The 27,023-nt window shown below is 42.0% G+C and overlaps 2 protein-coding genes across 2 annotated transcripts in view; both read right to left on the bottom strand.

Moving 5' to 3' along the window:
• The window catches only part of LOC110518115 (uncharacterized), a 167,712-nt gene that overhangs the window by 66,480 nt on the left and 74,209 nt on the right, over positions 1-27,023 (bottom strand). Inside the window, exons 4-5 of the mRNA XM_090194834.1 lie at positions 3,322-3,419; positions 3,019-3,166 (exon numbers count right to left, since the gene is read on the bottom strand). Of these exons, the coding sequence (XP_090050960.1) occupies positions 3,019-3,166; positions 3,322-3,419 (246 nt within the window). The remainder of the gene's footprint in view (positions 1-3,018; positions 3,167-3,321; positions 3,420-27,023) is intronic.
• LOC118940073 (uncharacterized) lies at positions 11,084-20,322 on the bottom strand. Its single transcript, XM_090194907.1, has 4 exons — positions 19,633-20,322; positions 19,170-19,264; positions 18,857-19,034; positions 11,084-12,740 (listed from the first exon to the last, which is right to left on the bottom strand). Exons 1-4 carry the CDS (start codon positions 20,036-20,038, stop codon positions 11,890-11,892), a joined length of 1,530 nt encoding a protein of 509 aa, XP_090051033.1. The 5' UTR covers positions 20,039-20,322; the 3' UTR covers positions 11,084-11,889.

Here is a 27,023-nt window from a genome sequence, read left to right as displayed (position 1 = left end):
GGATAAAAACAACGTGAAGCGCGTGACCTGGAGTGCGCATCAAAACATTAGAGAGCACTAGGCTGGACCCTCGTTCTGAATAGCCGAACTTCTTCATTTCTCTAAAGAAAAACATCAACCAATTTCTAAAGACTGTTGACATCTAGTGGAAGCAATAGGAACTGCAACCAAGTGCCACACAAAACCATTTGAAAACAGAGTCACCTCAACAACAAAAAATTCCTCCTGGATGGTTTGTCCTCGGGGTTTCACCTGCCAAATAAGTTATGTTATACTCACAGACATTATTTTAACAGTTTTAGAAACTTTAGAGTGTTTTCTATCCAAACCTACCAATTATATGCATATCCTAGCTTCTGGGCAGGTAGCAGGTAGTTTACTTTGGGAACGCTTTTCATCCAGACGTGAAAATACTGCCCCCTATCCCAAACAGGTTAAGACTCCATAATGGTTCATCATTAGATGCTACAGTCCTCCTTTAAGACTCCATAATGCTTCATCATTAGATGCTACAGTCCTCTAAGTCTCCACCATGTTTAGAATGTGTCTGGAAGCATCACTCTATCTATTCTACTCTCATCCTTTCGGATTTAATAATATTTAATAATAATAATAACAATGTTATAATAGGTAATAACTAACTTTAATAACTAGGGTTAATACCTGCCTGGAGCACCAACAAAATCTTCATATTTACCCCCCACCGCTACAGAATTAGCGTAGTAGGCCATGTAACTTAAGGTGATCAGAAATATTTAGGACTAACATTCCTTGCCACCCATTCTCAAACTAACTGCAGCTCTATGTTAAATGTTGCAGTCATTTCAGTCGCTGTAGTAGATGACGTGTACAGTGTTGAGTCATCCGCATACATAGACACACTGGCTTTACTTAAATGTCACTGGCATGTTGTTGGTAAAGATTGAAAAAAGAAGGTGCCAAACAGCTGCCCTGGGGATTTCCTGATTCTACCTTGATTTTGTTGTACAGGCTTCCATTAAAGAACACTGTGTTCTGTTAGACAGGTGTTGGGGAATAATCAGAATTGGTTGGTAACATAGGTAAGATGTTTTATATTCATCATATGTTTGTAAGTTACTTCTCATCAGAATGTTATTTTTGTATAATACTGTGGCGGGGTTGCAGTATCTGTTCTATGTCAAGACTAAGTTGTTTGGGCCGGAGAGAGGGGAGAGGTCAAGAGTGTATCTCTTGGCTCCACAATGTCTGTGTGCCAGTCAGTGTGTCTCTGTGATCTTGTCAAGATAGGATGGATTTGATATATGCCTGGAGGATTGGTTTATGGTTCTGAGTTTGAGAAAATAACATGTTTTAGGAGACAAAGCTGAACGATGAATTATGCCGATAATGCTGTGTTATCCTATGCTGTCTCACTAGGGAACACACTTTCTAGTGGGCTTAAATTGAAGATAATGCGAATAGAACTGGCAATATCGGCCGCTATTATCCTCAATCATTTTCCATCCACGTTATCAGACACCATGCCATTGTTGATTTTTTGACCCAAAATTCAATTGAAGGTGTTCCAAAGCTTTTTACAATCATTCTTCATGTCATTTATCTTTGTTTCATAGTGTAGTTTCTTCTTTTTATTCAGTTTAGTCACATGATTTCTCAATTTGCAATAGGTTTGCCAATCAGTTATTCAGCCAGACCTATATGCCATCTCTTTTGCCTCCCTCTTCATCATAACATTTTTAAATTCCTCATCAATCCACGTGGATTTAACAGTTTTTAGTCATTTTCTTAATGGGTGCTTGCTTATTAGTAACTGGGATAAGCAATTTCATAAACGTGTCAAGGGCAGCGTCTGGTTGCTCGTCATTACACACCACGGACCAACAAATATTGTTTTCATTGTTGGAATCGGCCAAACTTTGAACATGGAGTCATTAAAGAAGTGATAGGAAGTGAAAGAGACTGGCTGTTATGTCAGAAGTTAATGGTTCTCTGAAGAAAGACAGGTGGCTTTGGAATGTGTTGGGTGGACAAGAGGAGAGCAAAGTGTGAAACAGGGGAGGCAGACAAACATCTGTGGATTAGATGAAGGAGAGGTTGAGGTCAGGACAGATTCTCATCAGGGAGATAAAGGTCTGGTATCCTGTTACCCTCTAGACTCTCTTCCTGTGGAACCATAAGATGTAAGGATTGGAGAGAAGGAGGAGTGTCTTAAGTGGGATATATATCTGGATGGAACAAATGTTGGGTTGTCTGAATTACAGATGTACAGAACCTTTGGGAATAATTAAACTTGGTTAAAGCTTCTCTAGTGTCCGTGAGTTAATTACTGTGAAAATAAACAACCTAATAACATCAACAACACAGGAATCACCACAAACAATTGTATGACCTCTTATATAGAACATTAGGCCCAGCCTTTTGGAACTTTGGTTGTCCTAGATATGACTACTATATTGTGATCACAACAGCCGATGAATTTGGATACTGCTTTCAAACACATTTCTGCAGTAATAGTAAAGATATGATCAAAATATGTTGATTCAATTTCTGTACTGTTTGTAACTACCCTGGTAGGTTGATTGATAACCTGAACCAGGTTGCAGGCACTGGTTACAGTTCGAAGCTTTCTCTTGAGTAGGCAGCCTGATCACAGCTTTCCTCCAGTATTAGTTTATTAATTAACAGTGTCTTGAGTTTAGTTTGCCTGTTCTACAGTCTAGTAAAGATAGGGGGGGTTGACTGGGACAGGCAATGTAACATCCATAATGTTTTGAGAAAAAGTTTTTGTAAAACAAGCACCTTACATTGGATCATCTTGAAACTTTCTCTCCAAAGCTGACTTTAATCAAGGTTTTATATGGTCTACTGATTTCTCTCTTTTCATTGGCAGAATCCTTTTTCAGTGTTATGATATTCATAACATCCATATCCATCAGTCTATCTTCCTGACAACGAACAGAACTCTGCTGGTTGTCGTGGTAACAGATACCAATGAATATATCTATTTATTTTTTCAAACTAAACTACAGCACTTACTTTGAGTCAAATCTGATCCTTTCCTCTCTTCTCCTCCTCCCACAGTTCCACTCAGCCCCATTGTTTTCCTGCAGTCCACCAGCAGCAAGGTGCTAACAGGAGAGGCATGACACGGGGACTCCGAGAGGGTGGAAGGGCTAGCGTTGTCCTGGTAACCATAAAGAGGGGACACAGACGCACATCATTATGGATGCTGATGTCACTTGTCATGAAGTGCTCTACAGAAACCCAGCCCAGACCCCAATAGAGAAAGCTGTATGCTAGACCAGACCAAGCTGTATGCTAGACCAGACCAAGCTGTACCATCTGGTGTTCTGATCTGGAGAGACTCTTCTCTTCCTCGTCAGCATCAGGATGTTGTTGAGGCTCCCCAGAGGATCCACGATAGTCATGTGTCTCTCCTGTGTGAATGAGAACATCAAACAGATGGTAAACTTATGACCATCTATTGCAATCATAGAGCAATCATAGAGTCTTACAAGAGGCATGCATATGTCTAAAATGGCCACTTTCATCATGATTTCCTAAAATATTGTTTGTGATGCAAATGTAAAAGGGTCGTTCCACAAAATGGGTGGCCTTTGTTATTTTAAGTAGAAAATATGCACCAATATAGAATTTTAACAACCTGTTATATTAGATGAGGGGAACTTTAATATAGGCCACATGGAGAATTCAATACATCTAATTGAAAAGTCCCTAAAATATATGAACCAATGGCAGATTGACCCTTTAACAATTTATATAGTACTGAACAACATATTCAAGTGTAGAACTTCAGTAGAATGCCCCTTTAAAACCACACATTAGTTCAACAACGGCATAGTTTGTGTCCCTGTTAAAGACAGTACTCACTGGTGTTAATCTGATATTCTGTCTCTTCCTCTTTCACTCCCAAAAAGTCTTCCTCCTTCACCTTTATTGAGATAGCATCATCTTCCTCTCTAAACGGTTCTTTCTCTTCTTTCACTATAACAGCCTCCTCTTCCTCCTTTTTCATTCTGAAAGATTCTTTCTCCATACAGCAGACCCCCTCTTCATTAGTAAGGGAGGAGTAGTTTAGTGAGCTCATGGTCAGGGATGTTAGCTAGCTAGCTAGCATTAGCGTCTAGCCTAGTGCTAGGCTCAGTATCAATCTTTAACACGTTTGCAAATTGAACCAGTTGATACGTTAACCGAAAATCGTTTAAAACACTGAGATTAGATAATGTACATTAGCATGGTCTAAAACGTCAATCTTTCAGTTTTATGTTGGCTAGCAAGCTACCGACGTGGTTGAAAGAGTTGGCGCCTTGTTGTTCCTGAAGAAGCGTCCGTCCAGTCCATTATACGTCACGAAAGAAGCATCACCTGAAAGACGCTCGTCGCCATCTGCTGGCTGGAGTTTTTCAGCTCAACAGTTTCCCATGTGTACCAAGAATGGTCCACCACCCAAACAGTGGTGGTCAGTGCCGTTTAAGATGAGGCAGGACGATTTGTGTTTTCATGAGCATGGCCTTAATTCTATTACAGCATATTGGACGACTGTCATTCATATTTCACTCACCCTGTTCAATGTAACAGCAATAGGTTTAGGCTACTACATGATACTCTAATTGTCCCTATACCCATCATGAGGTAGCAACCTAGCCTATGAATGAAAGTTTAGAATGTAGGTTCACACAGGTCGAGAGAACATTTTGCGATGACAGACAGTGACACATAGACAGACAGTGACACATTCAATACTGCCTTGCACACTCTCGCCTGCATCTAGCTGAAATAGAGATATCACTGGACAAATTCAGGTATGTTTATCCCCGTTTTGTTCCATTTAAACGTTTGTCAACAGAATCGGCGGAATGAATACACCCCTGATCATGCATAAACACAGTTCACTTTCATTACAGACACGTTGTATTCCTTCTTGCATCTATGTGCTCTCCTCTTATCACCTTCTCCCTTCGTTTCTGTACTTCAATGCACAACACATCAGCTGTATGTCACCAGGAGAAAAAACCTTTCCAAGCCAAACCATTTCATAACTGCTACACACAGCTTACATTGTTGTCAACATATTAGCTAAAATAACATCATAGTCAACAGAGCTAATAGAACTAACTCGTGAGTAAACCTGCTACAATCATGCAGTAACGTTACAGTGTACAGTCAGTAAGCAGTTTAGCACTTACCTTGGCGGGTCCCAGTGGCAATAAATTAGTAAAACCAAAAGCTTGCCTTGACTTGGAAGAGTTCCAGTGTTGTGTTGGATAGTCATAGCCAGCTAGCTAACATAGCATCCCTCTGTTTGAGCCAAGTGTTTGAGTAGACTAAACTAGATAGCTGCATTTGCTAGCTAAGTAAGTGAAACTGAAAGTGGAAAATAAATGACGAAATATCTCTCTCTCGCTTCTCCTTCATTTTGGAATAAAATAATTTGTTCAAAACTGTTCAACTATTGTATTTTTCTCTCTTTTAGTCAACTACTCACCACATGTTATGCACTGCAGTGCTAGCTAGCTGTAGCTTATGCTTTCAGTACTAGATACATTATCTGATCCTTTCATTGGTTGGACATCATGTCAGTTCATGCTGCAAGAGCTCTGATGGGTTGGAGGATGTCCTCCGGAAGTTGTCATAATAACAGTGTAAGTCCATGGAAGCCTTGAGAACCATAATCCTCCAAGGTTTTGTATTGAAGTCAATGTACCTAGAGGAGGATGCAAAATAGTATGTTTTAAATTATTTGGTGATGTGATTATATTTAGTATAGTTTTATCTAAAAAGGACCACTTTTAAATATTTTACCATTTTAATTTTTCTGAAAATAACTGAGGACGATGGTTCTCCCCTTCCTCCTCTGAGGAGACCCCACTGCACCCAAAGGACACCCAGCCAACTTGACACAATTGTGGGAAGCATTGGAGTCAACATGGGCCAGCATCCCTGTGGAATGCTTTCGACACCTTGTAGAGTCCATGCCCCGACGAATTGAGGCTGTTCTGAGGGGAAAAGGGGAGGGTCCAACTCCATATTAGGAAGGTGTTCCAGATGTTTGGTATAATCAGTGGATACATCTGCAATGTAGCAGACACTTTTATCTAAAGGGATTTGCAGTCATGTGTACAAACACTTAACATATGGGTGGTCCCAGGAATCAAACCCACTACCCTGGTTTAACAAGCACTATACTCCACCAACTGAGCTACAGGACCACAAGGAATGATCAAGGAATGACGCAGATAAACACACACAGCCTGAGTTTCAGAAATATAATTGTATCAAAGACCGTAACATTGAAACTGACATACTTCATATTTAGTTACAATCAAATATTATTTGTCACATGCGCTGAATACAACAGGTGTAGATCGTAACGTGAAATGCTTACTGACAAGCCCTTAACCAACAACGTAGATAAGAAAAATAAGGGTTAAGAAAATATTCCCAAAATAAAACGTTTTAAAAAGTAGCTCAGTACCGAGGGGTAGCTAAGGCCTGAGGTACCCCTCGGTCCTGAGCTTCCTCAGTAATGAGGCAGCCCTCAGTCCAGGTGGGCCCTTTGTTAGGGTTACTAGGCCAAGGTCGGCGTCGAGGGTCGCCACTCAAATGACGCTAAGAAAGCGGACTAAGACTATGGTAGAGTGGCGTCCACGTCCCGCCACAGTGGACAGACGCCCACCCACACCCTCTCCTATGGGTTTAGGTGTGCGGCCGGGAGTCCGCACCTTTGGGGGGGGGGGGGGTACTGTCACGCCCTGTCCTTAGTTATCTTTGTTTTCTTTATTATTTTGGTTAGGCCAGGGTGTGACATGGGTGATTTATGTGTTTCGTCTTGTCTAGGGGTTTATTAGATTCATGGGGTTGTGTTCATGTTAGGTGTCTAGGTAAGTCTATGGTTGCCTAGATTGGTTCTCAATCAGAGGATATATATAGAGGAGGTACCACTACAGTGTCAATGTGGAGGCTATATACAGGAGGTACCAGTACAGAGTCAATATACAGGAGGTACCAGTACAGAGTCAATATACAGGAGGTACCAGTACAGAGTCAATATACAGGAGGTACCAGTACAGAGTCAATATACAGGAGGTACCAGTACAGAGTCAATATACAGGAGGTACCAGTACAGAGTCAATATACAGGAGGTACCAGTACAGAGTCAATATACAGGGGGTACCAGTACAGAGTCAATGTGGAGGCTATATACAGGGGGTACCAGTACAGAGTCAATGTGGAGGCTATATACAGGAGGTACCAGTACAGAGTCAATGTACAGGGGGTACCAGTACAGAGTCAATATACAGGAGGTACCAGTACAGAGTCAATATACAGGGGGTACCAGTACAGAGTCAATGTGGAGGCTATATACAGGGGGTACCAGTACAGAGTCAATGTGGAGGCTATATACAGGAGGTACCAGTACAGAGTCAATGTACAGGGGGTACCAGTACAGAGTCAATATACAGGAGGTACCAGTACAGAGTCAATGTGGAGGCTATATACAGGAGTTACCAGTACAGAGTCAATGTGGAGGCTATATACAGGAGGTACCAGTACAGAGTCAATGTGGAGGCTATATACAGGAGGTACCAGTACAGAGTCAATGTGGAGGCTATATACAGGAGTTACCAGTACAGAGTCAATGTGGAGGCTATATACAGGAGGTACCAGTACAGAGTCAATGTGGAGGCTATATACAGGAGGTACCAGTACAGAGTCAATGTGGAGGCTATATACAGGAGGTACCAGTACAGAGGTAATATACAGGAGGTACCAGTACAGAGTCAATATACAGGAGGTACCAGTACAGAGTCAATATACAGGGGGTACCAGTACAGAGTCAATGTGGAGGCTATATACAGGGGGTACCAGTACAGAGTCAATATACAGGAGGTACCAGTACAGAGTCAATATACAGGAGGTACCAGTACAGAGTCAATGTGGAGGCTGTATACAGGGGGTACCAGTACAGAGTCAATGTGGAGGCTATATACAGGAGGTACCAGTACAGAGTCAATGTGGAGGCTATATACAGGAGGTACCAGTACAGAGTCAATGTGGAGGCTATATACAGGAGGTACCAGTACAGAGTCAATATACAGGAGGTACCAGTACAGAGTCAATATACAGGAGGTACCAGTACAGAGTCAATATACAGGAGGTACCAGTACAGAGTCAATATACAGGGGGTACCAGTACAGAGTCAATGTGGAGGCTATATACAGTGTGTTACGGTACAGAGTCAATATACAGGGGGTACCAGTACAGAGTCAATGTGGAGGCTATATACAGGAGGTACCAGTACAGAGTCAATGTGGAGGCTATATACAGGGGGTACCAGTACAGTGTCAATGTGGAGGCTATATACCGGAGGTACCAGTACAGAGTCAATGTGGAGGTTATATACAGGGGGTACCAGTACAGTGTCAATGTGGAGGCTATATACAGGAGGTACCAGTACAGAGTCAATATACAGGAGGTACCAGTACAGAGTCAATGTGGAGACAATATACAGGGGGTACCAGTACCGAGTCAATGTGGAGACTATATACAGGGGGTACCAGTACAGAGTCAATGTGGAGGCTATATACAGGAGGTACCAGTACCGAGTCAATGTGGAGACTATATACAGGGGGTACCAGTACCGAGTCAATGTGGAGGCTATATACAGGAGGTACCAGTACCGAGTCAATGTGGAGACTATATACAGGGGGTACCAGTACAGTGTCAATGTGGAGGCTATATACCGGAGGTACCAGTACAGAGTCAATGTGGAGGTTATATACAGGGGGTACCAGTACAGTGTCAATGTGGAGGCTATATACAGGAGGTACCAGTACAGAGTCAATATACAGGAGGTACCAGTACAGAGTCAATGTGGAGACAATATACAGGGGGTACCAGTACCGAGTCAATGTGGAGACTATATACAGGGGGTACCAGTACAGAGTCAATGTGGAGGCTATATACAGGAGGTACCAGTACCGAGTCAATGTGGAGACTATATACAGGGGGTACCAGTACAGAGTCAATGTGGAGGCTATATACAGGAGGTACCAGTACCGAGTCAATGTGGAGACTATATACAGGGGGTACCAGTACAGAGTCAATGTGGAGGCTATATACAGGGGTTACCAGTACAGAGTCAATGTGGAGGCTATATACAGGGGGTACCAGTACAGAGTCAATGTGGAGGCTATATACAGGGGGTACCAGTACAGAGTCAATGTGGAGGCTATATACAGGGGTTACCAGTACAGAGTCAATGTGGAGGCTATATACAGGGGGTACCAGTACAGAGTGAAGGCTATACAAGGGATGTTTACATACACTTAGGTTGGAGTCATTAAAACTCGGTTTTCAACCACTCCACAAATGTCTTGTTGACAAACTATAGTATATGCAAGTATAAACACCATGGGACCACACAGCCGTCATACCGCTCAGGAAGGAGACTTGTTCTGTCTCCGAGAGATCAACATACGTTGTTGCGAAAAGTGCAAACCAGTCCCAGAACAACAGCAAAGGACCTTGTGAAGATGCTGGAGGAAACAGGTACAAAAATATCTATATCCATAGTAAAAATGAGTCCTATATCAACATAACCTGAAAGGCCGCTCAGCAAGGAAGAAGCCACTGAAGAAGGGCCTTGGTTAGGGATGTATTCTTGTTTTGAATCCCAGCCACCGTAGGAGGCCTTTTGCCTTTTGGTTGGCCACCGTTGTAAATAAGAATTTGTTCTTAACTGACTTGCCAAGTTAAATAAAGGTTCAATAATAAATAAATTAAATAAAAATAAAGTACAGAGAGATAATTGATGAAAACCTGCTCCAGAGCACTCAGGACCTCAGACTGGGGCAAAGGTTCACCTTCCAACAGGACAACAACCCTAAGAACACAGACAAAGGACAACGCAGAAGTGGCTTCGGGACAAGTCTCTGAATGTCCTTGTGTGGCCCAGCCAGAGCCTGGACTTGAACCCGATCAAACATCTCTGGAGAGACCTGAAAATAGCTGTGCAGCGACGCTCCCCATCCAACCTGACAGAGGTTGAGAGGATCTGCAGAGAAGAATGGGAGAAAAATACAGGTGTGCCAAAGCTTGTTCCTGTTAAGACACCTGGCCAGCTGAGTGCAGGTGGGCTCTCCTGTCAACATGAGGCTCCTGTTGCAGCCCTCAAGGGCACATTGACAGATTTTCCACCTAGTCCTCTCTGGGATTCAAACAAGGGATCTTTCAGTTACTGGCCCAACACTGTTAACCGCTAGGCTACCTGCAGCAGGAGCCCCATGTTGACAGGAGAGCCCACCTGCATTCAGCTGGTCAGGGGCAGTGGTGCTCTGTAAGTAACAAATGTATCACTATCAGAGGGGTGTATTATGACATCATATAGAACTACTCAGACATTCCAAATATCACTTGATTATCAGAGGGGTGAATTATGACATCATATAGAACTACTCAGACATTCCAAATCAGGCTTCATCCACATCATGAAGGTGGATATTGATCCAACCATTTCAAAAGTAATGACTGGGCTGATGGAAACAGGATATGCCTGAACATTTTTATAAATGGTGACAGACGATATGTTAGTTCGTTTGACATGGTGGGTTGTGTCAGTAAAAACGTTTTAGTGAGAAATGGCGATGGAAACTCCTTTATGTACAAATATTCATATAATAACCATCATGTCTTAGTTAACTTGGAGTCACGTGATGATATGTTGTGTGGTCCTCCCTCTAAAACTTGGAAAACCATGTAGTTTATTAGGCTACAGATGAAATAAGTTATGAACTTCACAGGGTAGTGAAACTACATGTAATGAGCTTGATGCTCCATTCCAATACATTTTGAGGGTGACATGATGACCGATGCTTGGTTGCAATTTGACAAATAAAATAATTGCTCTCATCCATAATAATCTCATCAATCGGGTAACAATGTTTATTCAACCAGTGGGAGCGTTGTAAATGCCCCCAGGAAAGTCGAAAGAGGAACTCTTCATTGAGACAATGATAAACAGCAATCTGTGGGAGAGTTGTGGTGGATATTATAAAATAAGGATCTGCTGGAGTCCAAGTCAAACCAAGATTCTTTATTTCTGAGCTCAGAGAGAATAACAGAGTTACACAGCGCAGTGTAGACAGTCTGAATTCCTGAAGCATTGGGTGATGAGCACATATCTTTATAGTTTCCTGTTCCTGGGCTGGACTTTATTCATACAAGGACACAGGTGCAAATTGGTTTGCAACACAGAATGATACTCCCAAGAACAGGAGCTTATAATAGGACAGTTTCACAAGGTTAGTCACATACTCAGTTATGTGGACACACAAACAATTAACATTTTCCATTACAGAGTCTGAACATTTTCATTTCATTAAATCATCAGTGGGCCAACAATGCAAATGTCAACAATGGAACTAATGCATCACATCCAAATATCACTTGATTATCTGTAGTGCTGGAGGAATGACACACCCAGATAAACACACAGAGTTTTAAAAAAGGACAATTTAAAACAAGGAACCTGATCTCCTTTATATTCAAACTGAAAGACTCCATATTCACTTCATGTTTTCTAATAGAAACAAACAAATATATGTTTGAGTATACCCTGTACCATTTAATTTCATATGGTAAAGACAGGTAAACACATTGTCAGTCAACAATATAAGACAACGGGAGCACTGTGTATGTTCTCCGATGATTTTTAAGTCAATGTGATGTGAAATATCAACATACACGCTAAGAGAAGTAATTTCTCTCTCCTGTGTGGATTCTCTAATGACGTTTAAGTGACTTATGAGTAATATGTTTTCCCACAGTCTGAGCTTTTCTAAGCCTTCTCCTTTGTGTGCAGTCTAATGTGTTCTTTCAGGCTTCCTAAATGGGCAAATGGTTTGCACCCTGGGAGGAGTGGTACGGCTTCTCTCCTGTGTGTATTCTCTCATGTCGTTTCAGGTCCCCCGAATGGTTGAAACACTTTCCACATTGGGAGCAATGGTAAGGCTTCTCTCCCGTGTGTATTCTCTCATGTAGTTTCAGGTGTCCACTCTGGTTGAAAAACTTTCCACATTGGGAGCAGTGGTACGGCTTCTCTCCTGTGTGTATTCTCTCATGTTCTTTCAGCATCCCCGACCGGGTGAAACACTTTCCACATTGGGAGCAGTGGTAAGGCTTCTCTCCTGTGTGTATTCTCTCATGTAGTTTCAGGTCCCCCGAATGGTTGAAACACTTTCCACATTGGGAGCAGTGGTAAGGCTTCTCTCCTGTGTGTATTTTCTCATGTTGTTTCAGGTGTCCACTCTGGTTGAAAAACTTTCCACATTGGGAGCAGTGGTACGGCTTCTCTCCTGTGTGTATTCTCTCGTGTTGTTTCAGCATCCCCGACCGGGTGAAACACTTTCCACATTGGGAGCAGTGGTACGGCTTTTCTCCTGTGTGTATTCTCTCGTGTTGTTTCAGCATCCCCGAATGGTTGAAACACTTTCCACATTGGGAGCAGTGGTAAGGCTTCTCTCCTGTGTGTATTCTCTCATGCCGTTTCAGCACCGCCGAATGGACGAAAGACGTTCCACATTGGGAGCAGTGGTAAGGCTTCTCCCCTGTGTGTATTCTCTTATGTTTTTTCAGTTGTGCTTTCTGTTTAAAACTCTTTTCACACTGGGAGCACTGGTGTCGTCTTGCTGGTTTGGACGTCCCTGGCTCTGGTTCCTCTGAGTCTGGTCTTTCTCCTGCCAAAGATAGTGTTATTTTTAAATAGAGACCCAAATGAAACGACATGATAAAGAAACCTTGCTACGAGGGTAAATCCTAAATCAGATCTCTCAATAACCCGAGGCCAGATTTAACAATCTTAGTGTGATTTTAAAACAAATGTAGAGCTTCCTGGTAATTACTGCTATGTTTACATTACTTATTCATCCTGTTTTACAAGTCAGAACACAAAAACCTGGACAGTTCTAGGACACTGAAGACACAGACGTCGCTGGATTCCAATTGAACAGGTGGTTCTAAATATATAACTTTCATAGCTGTATGATACAGAATGTGACCTACACACTTCCTTAAACATAAAATAACTAAAGAAGTCATTTTGTGTGGAAGTCCAGAACTTGTTTTTACATCACAGATACAAAGCACATCAGTAACATCTCCCCGTTGTTGAAAGGGTTCGACACATTGCTCGACCAATTTCTTATTTATACATTCACAGATTTTCAACATTTTGATTATCGCTGATGTCATATTTTGGGTAAATGTTCCTAAAACTGATAGTAACAACAAAAAACAAAAATATAAACGCAACATGTAAAGTGTTGGATGTTTCATGAGCATCACTGTTGGTCAACATTTATTCTTTGCCAAGATAATCCATCCACCTGACAGGTGTGGCATATCAAGAAGCTGATTGAACAGCTTGCTTATTACACAGGTGCACCTTGTGCTGGGGATAATAAAAGGCTACTCGAAAATGTGCAGTTTGTTCACACAACAATGCCACAGGTCTCTGAGGGAGCGGGCAATTGGCATGCTGATTGCAGGAATGTCCACTGGAGCTGTTAGGAAATGTAATGTACAGTACCAGTCAAAAGGTTGGACTTACCTACTCATTCAAGGGTTTTTCTTTATTTTTACTATTTTCTACATTGTAGAATAATAAAGACATCAAAATGATTAAAAAACACATGGAATCATGTAGTAACCACAAGTGTTAAATCAAAATATATATTTTATTCTTCAAAAGTTGCCACCCTTGCTTTCTCTCAACCAGCTTCACCTGGAATCCTTTTCCAACAGTCTTGTAGGCATTCCCACATATGTTGAGAACTTGTAGGCCGCTTTCCCTTCACCTCTGCGATCCAACTCATCCCAAACCATCTTGATTTGGTTGAGGTCGGGGGATTGTGTAGGCCAGGTCATCTGATGCAGCACTCCATCACTCTTCTACTTAATCAAATAGCTCTTACACAACCTGGAAGTGTGTTGGGTCATTGTCCTGTTGAAAAACAAATGACAGTGGGACTAAGCCCAAACCAGATGGGATGGCATATAGCTGTAGAATGCTGTGGAAGTCATGCTGGTTAAGTGTGACTTGAATAAATAAATCACTGACATTGTCAATAGCAAAGCACCCGCACACCATCACATCTCCTCCTCCATGCTTCACGGTGGGAACCACACATGCGGAGATAAACTGTTCATCTACTCCTCGTCTCACAAAGACATGACGCTCGGATCCAAAAATCTCAAATTTGGACTCATCAGACCCAAGGACAGATATCCACCGGTCTAATGTCCATTGCTCGTGTTTCTTGGCCCAAGCAAGTCTCTTCTTCTTATTGGTGTCCTTTAGTAGTGGTTTCCTTGCAGCAATTCGACCATGAAGGCCTGATTCACGCAGTCTCCTCTGAACCGATGATGTTGAGATGTGTCTCTTGCTTGAACTTTGTGAAGCATTTATTTGGGCTGCAATTTCTAAGGCTGGTAACTCTAATGAACTTATGCATCAGAAGTAACTCTGGATCTTCCATTCTTGTGGTGGTCCTTAAAGTAATGATGGACTGTTGTTTCTCTTTGCTTATTTGAGCTGTTCTTGACATAATATGGACTTTGTCTTTTACCCAATAGGGCTATCTTCTGTATACCACCCCTACCTTGTCACAACACAACTGATTGGCTCAAACACATTAAAACCTGTTATGGCTAGGGATTCCACTAGCGGAACATTTCGACAACATCCGGTAAAATTGCAGAGTGCAAAATATATATTTTTTTATTAGAAATATTTAACTTTCATGCATTCACAAGTGCAATACCACAAATTAAAGCTTAAGACTCCATAATGTTTCATCATTAGATGCTACAGTCCTCCTTTAAGACTCCATAATGTTTCATCATTAGATGCTACAGTCCTCCTTTAAGACTCCATAATGTTTCATCATTAGATGCTACAGTCCTCCTTTAAGACTCCATAATGTTTCATCATTAGATGCTACAGGCCTCCTTTAAGACTCCATAATGTTTCATCATTAGATGGTACAGTCCTCCTTTAAGACTCCATAATGTTTCATCATTAGATGCTACAGGCCTCCTTTAAGACTCCATAATGTTTCATCATTAGATGCTACAGTCCTCCTTTAAGACTCCATAATGTTTCATCATTAGATGCTACAGTCCTCCTTTAAGACTCCATAATGTTTCATCATTAGGTGCTACAGTCCTCCTTTAAGACTCCATAATGTTTCATAATTAGATGCTACAGTCCTCCTTTAAGACTCCATAATGTTTCATCATTAGGTGCTACAGTCCTCCTTTAAGTCTCCATCATGTTTAGAATGTGTCTGGAAGCGCTACTCTATCTATTCTACTCTCATCCTTTCAGTTTTAATAATATTTTAAAAATAATAATGTTATAATAGGTAATAACTAACTTTAATAACTAGGGTTAATACCTGCCTGGCGCACCAACTAAATATTTCTTTAGCCCCCTCTAACAATACCGCTACAGAATTAGCATAGTAGGCCATGTAACTTAACCTGTAGTGACACCCAGCCCGTGAACGGGACAGTTATCATCATCTGACACTAATTAGCATAACGCAACGGACATAAATCTTCCTAGAAAATCTTCCTATTCATGAAAATCAAAAGTGAAATATATTGGAACACAGCTTAGCCTTTTGTTAATCACCCTGTCATCTCAGATTTTCAAAATATGCTTTACAGCCAACGCTAGACAAGCATCTGTGTAAGTTTATCATAGCCGGAAATCAGAAAATCAATCAAATTAAATCGTTTACCTTTGATGAACTTCAAATGTTTTCACTCACGAGACTCCCAGGTAGACAGCCAAAGTTCATTTTTTCATTCATTTTTTCCATTTTTTCCCAAAATATTATTTTTGTAGGCGAAATAGCTCTGTTTGTTCTTCACGTTTGGCTGAGAAATCCGAAATCCGAAAAAATCCGAAAAAATATTCAAAATTAGCTCCATAATATTGACAAAAACATGGCAAACGTTGTTTAGAATTAATCCTCAAGGTGTTTTTCTATCTATTTGATAATATGTCCGTCGGGACAATTCCTTTTTCTCTAGGACCGATTGGAGTAATGGCTACCTCTGCACTTTACGCGAGAATCTCTCTCGGAGCCACCATGTGACCACTTACGCAATGTGCCCCCATATGGCTATTCTTCAACAGAAATGCTTAAAACTACGTCACAATGCTGTAGACACCTTGGGGAATACGTAGAAAGCGTAAGCTCGTTGATGGTACATTCAAAGCCATATAGGGAGTCATTGGAACGCAGCGCTTTCAAAACCTGGGGCACTTCCGGATTGGATTTTCTCAGGCTTTCGCCTGCAACATCAGTTCTGTTATACTCACAGACAATATCTTTACAGTTTTGGAAACGTTAGAGTGTTTTCTATCCAAAGATGTCAATTATATGCATATTCTAGCATCTTCTCCTGACAAAATATCCCGTTTAAAACGGGGACGTTTTTTTCCCAAAAATGAAAATACTGCCCCCTAACACCAAGAGGTTTTAAGGTAATCAGAAATATTTAGAACTAACTTATTCCTTGACACCCATTCTGAAACTAACTGCAGCTCTATGTTAAGGGTTGCAGTCATTTCAGTCGCTGTAGTAGCTGACGTGTACAGTGTTGAGTCATCCGCATACATAGACTCACTGGCTTTACTTAAATGTCATTGGCATGTTGTTGGTAAAGATTGAAAAGAGTAGGTGCCAAACAGCTGCCCTGGGGAATTCCTGATTCTGCCTTGATTTTGTTGTACAGGCTTCCATTAAAGAACACTGTGTTCTGTCAGACAGGTAGCTCTGGGGCGGCAGGTAGCCTAGTGGTTAGAGCGGTAGGCTAGTAACCGAGAGATTGCTGGATCGAATTGTTGACAAGGTAAAACTCTGTCGTTCTGCCCCTGAACAAGGCAGTCCTAGGCCGTCATTGAAAAAAATAATTTGTTCTTAACTGACTTGCCTAGTTAAATACATTTTACATTTAAAAGAAAAACTCTTTATCCACAATACAGCAGGGGGTGTAAAGCCATACGTTTTTTCAGCACCAGACTTTGATCGATAATGTCAAATGCCGAACCGAAGTCTAACAAAACAGCCCCAACAATATTTTTATCATCAATTTCTCTCAGCCAAACAGTCATTTGCAAGTGCTGTGCTTGTTGAATGAACTTCCCTATAAGCTAAAAGTCTATATTTGTTTAATGTAAAACAGCATTGTATCTGGTCAAATATTTTTTTCCAAAAATTGTAAGGGTTGGTAACAGGCTGATTGGTCAGCTATTTAAGCCAGCAAAGGGAGCTTTACTTTTCTTGGGTAGTGGAATGACTTTAGCTTCCCTCCAGGCCTGAGGGCACACACTTTCTAGTAGGCTTAAAATAAAGACAAGGCAAATAGGAATGGCAATATCGGCCGCTATTATCCTCAATTTTCCATCCACGTTGTCAGACACCAGTGACTTGTCATTGTAGATTTTATTTGCGCAAAATTTCATTGAAGATGCTCCAAAGATTTTTACAACCATTTTACTTTTTACTATCATTCTTCATGTCATTTATCTTTGTTTCATTGTGTACTTTCTTCTTTTTATTCAGTTTAGTCAAATGATGTCTCAATTTGCAATAGGTTTTCCAATCAGTTATACAGCCAGACCTATATGCCATCTCTTTTGCCTCCCTCTTCATCATACCATTTTTTAATTCCTCATCAATCCACGTGGATTTAACAGTTTTTACAGTCATTTTCTTAATGGGTGCTGCTTATTAGTAACTGGGATAAGCAATTTCATAAACGTGTCAAGGGCAGCGTCTGGTTGCTCGTCATTACACACCACGGACCAACAAATATTGTTTCCATTGTTGGAATCGGCCAAACTTGGAACATGGAGACATTAAAGAAGTGATAGGAAGTGAAAGAGACTGGGTGTTATGTCAGAAGTTAATGGTTCTCTGAAGAAAGACAGGTGGCTTCGGAATGTGTTGGGTGGACGAGAGGAGAGCAAAGTGTGAAACAGGGGAGACGAACATCTGTGGATTAGATGAAGGAGGGGTTGAGGTCAGGACAGATTCTCATCAGGGAGATAAAGGTCTGGTATCCTGTTACTCTCTTCCTGTGGAACCATAAGATGTAAGGATTGGAGAGAAGGAGTGTCTTAAGTGCGACATATATCTGGATGGAACAAACGTTGGGTTGTCTGAATTACAGATGTACAGAACCTTTGGGAATAATTCAACTTGGTTAAAGCTTCTCTAGTGTCCGTGAGTTATTTACTGTGAAAAAAAACAACATAATAACATCAACAACATAGGAATCACCACAAACAATTGTATGACCTCTTATAAAGAACATTAGGCCCAGCCTATTGGACTTTGGTTGTCCTAGATATGACTACTATATTGTGATCACAACAGCCGATGAATTTGGATACTGCTTTCAAACACATTTCTGCAGCAATAGTAAAGATATGATCAAAATATGTTGATGATTCAATTTCTGTACTGTTTGTAACTACCCTGGTAGGTTGATTGATAAACTGAACCAAGTTTATGGAATGTTTTTGTAAAACAAGCACCTTACATTAGGTCATCTTGAAACTTTCCCTCTAAAGCTAACTTTCATCAAGGTTTTATATGGTCTATCGGTTTCTCTCTTTTCATTGGCCGAATCCTTTTTCAGTGTTATGATATTCATTACATCCATATACACTACTCTATCTTCCTGTCAACTAACAGAACTCTGCTGGTTGTCCTGGTAACAGATACCAGTGGGCAGATCTATTTATTTGTTCAAACTGAACTACAGCACTTACTTTGATGTGTCAAATCTGATCCTTTCTTCTCTTCTCCTCCTCTCACAGTTCCACTCAGCCCTGTTGTTTTCCTGCAGTCCACCAGCAGCACAGACAACCTCTTCATACCCAGCAGTAAGGTGTTTCCGGGAGAGGCATGACACGGGGACTCCGGGAGAGAGGAAGGGCTAGCGTTGTCCTGGTAACCATAAAGAGGAGACACAGACACATACCATTATGGATGCTGATGTCACTGTTGTCATAAACTGCTTTACAGAAACACAGCCCAGACCCAGATAGAGCAAGCTGTATGCTAGACCAGACCAAGCTGTACCATCTGGTGTTCTGATCTGGAGAGACTCTTCTCTGCCTCGTCAGCATCAGGATGTTGAGTCTCCCCAGAGGATCCACGATAGTCATGTCTCTCTCCTGTGTTAACGAGAACATCAAACAGATGGTGAACTTATTACCATCATCAATTATTACTGTCTATTACAGTCATAGGGTCTTATCAGAGGCATTAATATCTCTAAATTAATTGGGTGCCTTTTGTGTCCCTTTGATATTTTAAGTATAAATTATGCTCCATTATTACATTTTAAAAGCCTGTTATATATAATTAAATCTAATTTAAAAGTCCCAAAAATATATGTAGCAATGGCAGATTGACCCTTTAACAATTTATATAGTACTGAACATCACATTGAAGTGAAGAACTTAAGTAGAATGCCCCTTAAAACCACACATTAGTTCAACAACTGCATAGTTTGTGCCCCTGTTTTTAAGACAATACTCACTGGTGTTAATGAGATATTCTGTCTCCTCCTCTTTCACTCCCAAAACGTCTTCCTCCTTCACCTTTACTGAGATATAAGCTTTTAGAGAGGAAGAGGATGCTTTCTCTTCTTTCCCTATAACAGCCTCCTCTTCCATTCTGAAAGGTTCTTTCTCTCCTTTCACTGTAATATCCTCCTCTTCGTCTTTCACGACAATGTTCAGCGGCAGAGCATCTTTCTCTCCTTTCACTGTAATATCCTCCTCTTCGCCTTTCACGACAATGTTCAGCGGCAGAGCATCTTTCTCTCCTTTCACTGTAATATCCTCCTCTTCATCTTTCACGACAATGTTCAGCGCCAGAGCTTCTTTCTCCGTACAGCAGACATCCACTTCTTTAGCAGGGGGTGAGTAGTTTAATGAGCTCATGGTCAGGGATGTTAGCTAGCTAGTTAGCATTAGCGAATAGCCTAGTGCTAGGCTCAGTATCAATCTTTAACAAATTTGCAAATTGAACAAGCAAATTAGGTTCAAGTTAACGTCAACTGAAATGTGTTTTAAACACTGCGATTAGCTAATGCACATTAACATGGTCTAAAACGTCAATCTGTAAGTTTTATGTTGTCTAGCAAGCTATCGAGGTGGTTGAAAGAGTTGGCGCCTTGTTGTTCTTGAAGAAGCGTCCCGTCCAGTCCATTATACGTCACGCAAGAAGCATCACCTGAAAGACGCTCGTCGCCATCTGCTGGCTGGAATGGGTAACGCAGTTTGGAAACAATAGTTACAACACTTTTTGTATTGGAAAGAACGTCATAATTATTTAACAATTAGCTGATATATTTTCTCTTTCGTCATACAACTACTACTTTCCTGTACACAGACGTAAAAGCGTAATATGAATATGTAGATGATGAATAAATACTTCTATGAATAGGTAGTGTGTTAATACACATTTTCTCTGTTAATTTTTTACACAAATTATCAATGAACCTACTAGGTACCTCCCCAAAGCCTTAAACACGGGCACCCTCATAGATATCATCCTAACCAACTTGCCCTCTAAATACACCTCTGCTGTTATCAACCAAGATCTCAGCGATCACTGCCTCATTGCCTGCATCCGCAATGGGTCAGCGGTCACTCATCACTGTCAAACGCTCCCTGAAACACTTCAGCGAGCAGGCCTTTCTAATCGACCTGGCCGGGATATCCCGGAAGGACATTGATCTCATCCCGTCAGTAGAGGATGCCTGGGTATTTTTTTTTAAATGCCTTTCTAACCATGTTAAATAAGCATGCCCCATTCAAGAAATTTAGAACCAGGAACAGATATAGCCCTTGGTTCTCCCCAGACCTGACTGCCCTTAACCAACACAAAAACATCCTATGGCGTTCTGCATTAGCATCGAACAGCCCCCGTGATATGCAGCTGTTCAGGGAAGCTAGAAACCATTATACACAGGCAGTTAGAAAAGCCAAGGTTAGCTTTTTCAAGCAGAAATTGGCTTCCTGCAACACTAACTCAAAAAAGTTCTGGAACACTGTAAAGTCCATGGAGAATAAGAACACCTCCTCCCTGCTGCCCACTGCACTGAAGATAGGAAACACTGTCACCACTGATAAATCCACCATAATTGAGAATTTCAATAAGCATTTTTCGATGCTGGCCATGCTTTCCACCTGGCTACTCCTACCCCTGTCAACAGCACTGCACCCCCCACAGCAACTCGCCCAAGCCTTCCCCATTTCTCTTTCTCCCAAATCCAGTCAGCTGATGTTCTGACAGAGCGGCAAAATCTGGACCCCTACAAATCAACCCGGGCTAGACAATCTGGACCCTTTCTTTCTAAAATTATCTGCCGAAATTGTTGCCACCCCTATTACTAGCCTGTTCAACCTCTCTTTCGTGTCGTCTGACATTCCCAAAGATTGGAAAGTAGCTGCGGTCATCCCCCTCTTCAAAGGGGGGGACACTCTTGACCCAAACTGCTACAGACCTATATCTATCCTACCTTGCCTTTCTAAGGTCTTTGAAAGCAAAGTCAACCAACAGATTACCGACCATTTCGAATCTCACCATACCTTCTCTGCTATGCAATCTGGTTTCAGAGCTGGTCATGGGTGCACCTCAGCCACGCTCAAGATCCTAAACGATATCTTAACCGCCATCGATAAGAAACATTACTGTGCAGCCGTATTCATTGATCTGGCCAAGGCTTTCAACTCTGTCAATCACCACATCCTCATCGGCAGACTCAACAGCCTTGGTTTCTCAAATGATTGCCTCGCCTGGTTCACCAACTAATTCTCTGATAGAGTTCAATGTGTAAAATCGGAGGGTCTGCTGTCCGGACCTCTGGCAGTCTCTATGGGGGTGCCACAGGGTTCAATTGTTGGACCGACTCTCTTCTCTGTATACATCAATGATGTCGCTCTTGCTGCTGGTGAGTCTCTGATCCACCTCTACGCATACAACATCATTCTGTATACTTCTGGCCCTTCTTAGGACACTGTGTTAACAACCCTCCAGGCAAGTTTCAATGCCATACAACTCTCCTTCCGTGGCCTCCAATTGCTCTTAAATACAAGTAAAACTAAATGCATGCTCTTCAACCGATCGCTGCCTGCACCTGCCCGCCTGTCCAACATCACTACTCTGGACGGCTCTGACTTAGAATACGTGGACAATTACAAATACCTAGGTGTCTGGTTAGACTGTAAACTCTCCCTCCAGACCCACATCAAACATCTCCAATCCAGAGTTAAATCTAGAATTGGCTTCCTATTTCGCAACAAAGCATCCTTCACTCATGCTGCCAAACATACCCTTGTAAAACTGACCATCCTACCAATCCTCGACTTCGGTGATGTCATTTACAAAATAGCCTCCAATACCCTACTCAACTAATTGGATGCAGTCTATCACAGTGCAATCCGTTTTGTCACCAAAGCCCCATATACTACCCACCATTGCGACCTGTACGCTCTCGTTGGCTGGCCCTCGCTTCATACTCGTCGCCAAACCCACTGGCTCCATGTCATCTACAAGACCCTGCTAGGTAAAGTCCCCCCTTATCTCAGCTCGCTGGTCACCATAGCATCACCCAACTGTAGCATGCCCTCCAGCAGGTATATCTCTCTGGTCACCCCCAAAACCAATTCTTTCTTTGGCTGCCTCTCCTTCCAGTTCTCTGCTACCAATGACTGGAACGAACTACAAAAATCTCTGAAACTGGAAACACTTATCTCCCTCACTAGCTTTAAGCACCAACTGTCAGAGCAGCTCACAGATTACTGCACCTGTACATAGCCCACCTATAATTTAAGCCCAAACAACTACCTCTTTCCCTACTGTATTTATTTTATTTATTTTGCTCCTTTGCACCCCATTATTTTTATTTCTACTTTGCACATTCTTCCACTGCAAATCTACCATTCCAGTGTTTTACTTGCTATATTGTATTTACTTCGCCACCATGGCCTTTTTTTTGCCTTCACCTCCCTTATCTCACCTCATTTGCTCACATCGTATATAGACTTGTTTATACTGTATTATTGACTGTATGTTTGTTTTACTCCATGTGTAACTCTGTCGTTGTATGTGTCGAACTGCTTTGCTTTATCTTGGCCAGGTCACAATTGTAAATGAGAACTTGTTCTCAACTTGCCTACCTGGTTAAATAAAGGTGTTCTCAACTTGCCTACCTGGTTAAATAAAGGTGTTCTCAACTTGCCTACCTGGTTAAATAAAGGTGAAATAAATAAATTTTAAAAAAGTGTATCTATGATAAAAAATGACAGATTTCTACATGCTTTGTAAGTAGGAAACACTGGCGATTTGGCAGGCTATCAAATACTTGTTCTCCCCACTGTATAGCCATATTATAAAGTATGAAAAGGCTTGTTCGTTCACATGTCATGAATTCACTATGACATGATATTTGTATACGTTTTTTTTAAAACTTTTATTATGTAATAGATCATGTGGGTTGAAAAGTGTTTTATTTGAAAAGTATGAAAATCAAATTAAATATTATTATTCACGTGCCGAATACAACCGGTGTAGACCTTAGTGAAATGCTTACTTACAAGCCCTTCACCAACAATGCAGTTAAGAAAAATACTTGTAAAGTACAAAAAAAGTCCCTCTGACACCGCCTGCTATAGAAGTCCTGAGTGGCAGGAAGCTTGGCCCTAGTGATGTACTGGGCCGTACGCACTGCCCTCTGTAGTGCCTTGCGGTCAGAGGCCGAGCAGTTGCCAAACCAGGCAGTGATGCAATCAGTCAGGATGCTCTCGATGGTGCAGCTGTAGAACGTTTTGAGGATCTGAGGACCCATGACAAATCTTTTCAGTATCCTGAGGGGGAATAGGTTTTGTCATGCCCTCTTCACGACTGTCTTGGTGTGCTTGGACCATGATAGTTTGTTGGTGATGCGGACACCAAGGAACTTGAAACTCTCAACCTGCTCCACTACAGCTCTGTCAATGAGAATGGGGCGTGCTTGGTCCTCCTTTTCCTGTAGTCCACAATCATCTCCTTTATCTTGATCACATTGAGGGAATGGTTGCTGTCCTGGCACCACACGACCAGGTCTCTGACCTCCTCCCTGTAGGCTTTGTTGTTGTTGTCAGTGATCAGGCCTGATGACACTGTTCAATGATGGCGTTGGAGTCGTGTCTGGCCATGCAGTCATGAGTGAACAGGGAGTACAGGAGGGGGCTGAGCATGCACCCCTGAGGGGCTCCCCGTGATGAGGATCACCGTGGCAGATGTGTTGTTACTTACTCTTACCACCTGGGGATCAAGAAGTCCAGGATCCAGTTGCAGAGGGAGATGTTTAGTCCCAGGTTCCTAAGCTTAAAGATGAGCTTTGAGGGCACTATGGTGTTGAAAGCGGAGCTGTAGTCAATGAATAGCATTCTCACTTTTTTTTTTATCTAGGCAAGTCAGTTAAAGAACAAATTCTTATTTACAATGACAGCCTATGAAAGTTTTTCAGATCTTACAGTTGTCTGCGCCAGACCCTAGCGTGAGAGAAAAGAGCGCTTCCCCTTAGTTAAATGGGGGCTATACATTTTCAAAATTAACACCTACATTTTAACACATGTTATAATTCAACATTTTTTTTACTATTTCTTCCAGATATAGGTGTCCTGTTAGCCCTGAACATGATCCGTTTCCAATTCCCCATCGCAAAGTCTTTTCCGCGCTCCGTCGAAGCTCTGTCCACTTTCCATCCAGGGAAAGATCCGCCTTCGACTTTGTTGTTCCTGGGTATGTCTCAACGATAACCGCGGCCATCGCCGTAATTGTTCCCGATTTTTGAAAAGACTGTCCAGCTTATTCATCAGTGTTCTGAAAATATGGTAATCGCGCCATTTAAAACGGAACATCATTTGAAAAAAATGTACATCCTTGCATGCTTTGGAAGATACATATGAACTGACCGTTTTCGAAGCATTTGCACTATCAAATTGTTCACATGCTAAAATTGTCACTCTGGAGTCCGGGGTATACGCCATTGAAGCGATTCTTAGGGCCATTAGATCACTTCGGCCACAGACCTGTTCTTCCAACGCATATCCGGGCAGCCTTGAAGCACTCAGGGCGCGTTCCATTTGACACAGCGCTAGTCTTATTTTAAGCCATTCTCTCATCCTTAGCGCTGGAGAAAAACTCTCGGGTTCTGCCCGATAAAAGGGTTGGGACACGCTGTCTGTGAATATCTTAACCGTAGATTCCTCCGGGCTGAATATGTAAGACATATGACCCTCGCTTGTACACAAAAATCCTTTAAAACATTCGGGAGCCTCACGCAAAACATCATCCAGGCTTTTGTCGTTGGATTCATGACATGAGCTGCAAAGCACTCCGATAATTGCCCTTGTAGACATATTTTAGATGTTTAATATTCAGGTCTTTATTTAAAAAATTGCTTGTTCTGGACATTTATAAGGCATATGCCACAGCCCAGGACATTCCTGCTTCATCAGATAACAAACATAAGGGCGATAAAACTGGGGGGTGGGGGGGTCATACCCTGTCCACAACTTCAAACACAACCCCCCCAGTTCAACCAGGCCCCTAGACATCAATCACCAGGACTACTTCAAAGGATGACATATAGCTATGAAATAACACACAACCCCTAACACGTGACCACTGGAACAGGGGGGACGGGGCGGGGGCACATATTCGGACATGCACAGGTCATCATGACGCAAGGTCATCAATCAATCACTTTGCCGCGTGCCGTCTACTTTAATCTCTCTCTCTGCTCAACAACACTGACTGTGAATCAATCTGGTTGATTCTCTGGTTGATTCTCTGCTCAACAACACGGACTGTGAATCAATCTGGTTGATTCTCTGCTCAACAACACTGACTGTGAATCAATCTGGTTGATTCTCTGGTTGATTCTCTGCTCAACAACACTGACTGTGAATCAATCTGGTTGATTCTCTGCTCAACAACACTGATCGCGTCAAACTTTGCTGTGTGTCCAGGCTGTCACTTCTGTCATCAGCTACTAACACCAGTGCTGCACCTTTGTCCTTGTCCCTGGATGACGTCTTCCTGCTCCCTCTTCCATAGTGAGAACACTGATGGCTCAACATGGTTTTCTGAGAGACTGGATGAAGGCATCCTGCTCCCTCTTCCATAGTGGGAACACTGCTGGCTCAACATGGGCTTCCTGGTTATGAAAGAAAGTGTGATGGTCAATGGTAGCCACTCTCATTGTTTGAAGCATTTGTAGTCTTTGTTGGCATGTATCCAGACCTCAGAATGGTAGTAGAAAGGAGCCTGTTCCCCACATTGCTTCCTCACAATCATTGGCTGCCTCGACCACTCCCCCACCTGACCACAGGACCAGTATTGCTGACTGATCTTCATTCCTACCGCCCTCATCACCACCCCTGAAGTCTCTTCACTGTCTGATCTTCATTCCCACAGCCTTCATCACCACCCCTGGAGTCTCTGCACCGAGTAAGTGAAGATAGTATAAGAAACCTCTCCCATTCTACTTGTCTATTATCTTTGTTTAGAAATAGTCATTTGTGTGACCTACTGATTTTCCTTACAATTTCTTTTAAGGATTTAGAAATATAGAAATGGTAGAACCGGAAACTAATATAAAAGGTGTGTACAGCAGTAGTTATATAGGATGATACTGGGCGGAGGCCGGCTAGAGGTGACTATTTAACAGTCTGATGACCTGGAGATAGACCACACATTAAGTATTGTGGTGGCAGCATCATGTTATGGGTATGCTTGTCACTGGCAGGGACTGGAGAGTTTATCAGGATCAAAATAAATATGAAAGGAGCAAAGTGTAGACTTTGTATAGGCACTGTACAGCCTTAACTGTGGAGTGACCCCATAAAATGGGATATCAGCCAACTCAGTGAC

Source organism: Oncorhynchus mykiss, chromosome 13, assembly GCF_057628025.1.
Source record: "Oncorhynchus mykiss isolate SJ-2025 chromosome 13, ASM5762802v1, whole genome shotgun sequence".
Classification (NCBI taxonomy): Eukaryota; Metazoa; Chordata; class Actinopteri; order Salmoniformes; family Salmonidae; genus Oncorhynchus; species Oncorhynchus mykiss.
Note: the sequence above shows the minus strand (reverse complement) of the source record. Positions and strands in the feature narration are given on the sequence as shown.

What these genes read in the sequence shown, in the direction of transcription:
- LOC118940073 (XM_090194907.1), bottom strand. Translation starts at nt 20,038, where the DNA reads ATGAGCTCATTAAACTACTCACCCCCTGCTAAAGAAGTGGATGTCTGC. An exon ending in CCAGATCAGAACACCAGATG is followed by an intron (nt 19,035 to 19,169) that starts GTACAGCTTGGT and finishes TATGGTTACCAG; the next exon opens with GACAACGCTAGCCCTTCCTC. An exon ending in ATCAGATTTGACACATCAAA is followed by an intron (nt 12,741 to 18,856) that starts GTAAGTGCTGTA and finishes TATCTTTGGCAG; the next exon opens with GAGAAAGACCAGACTCAGAG.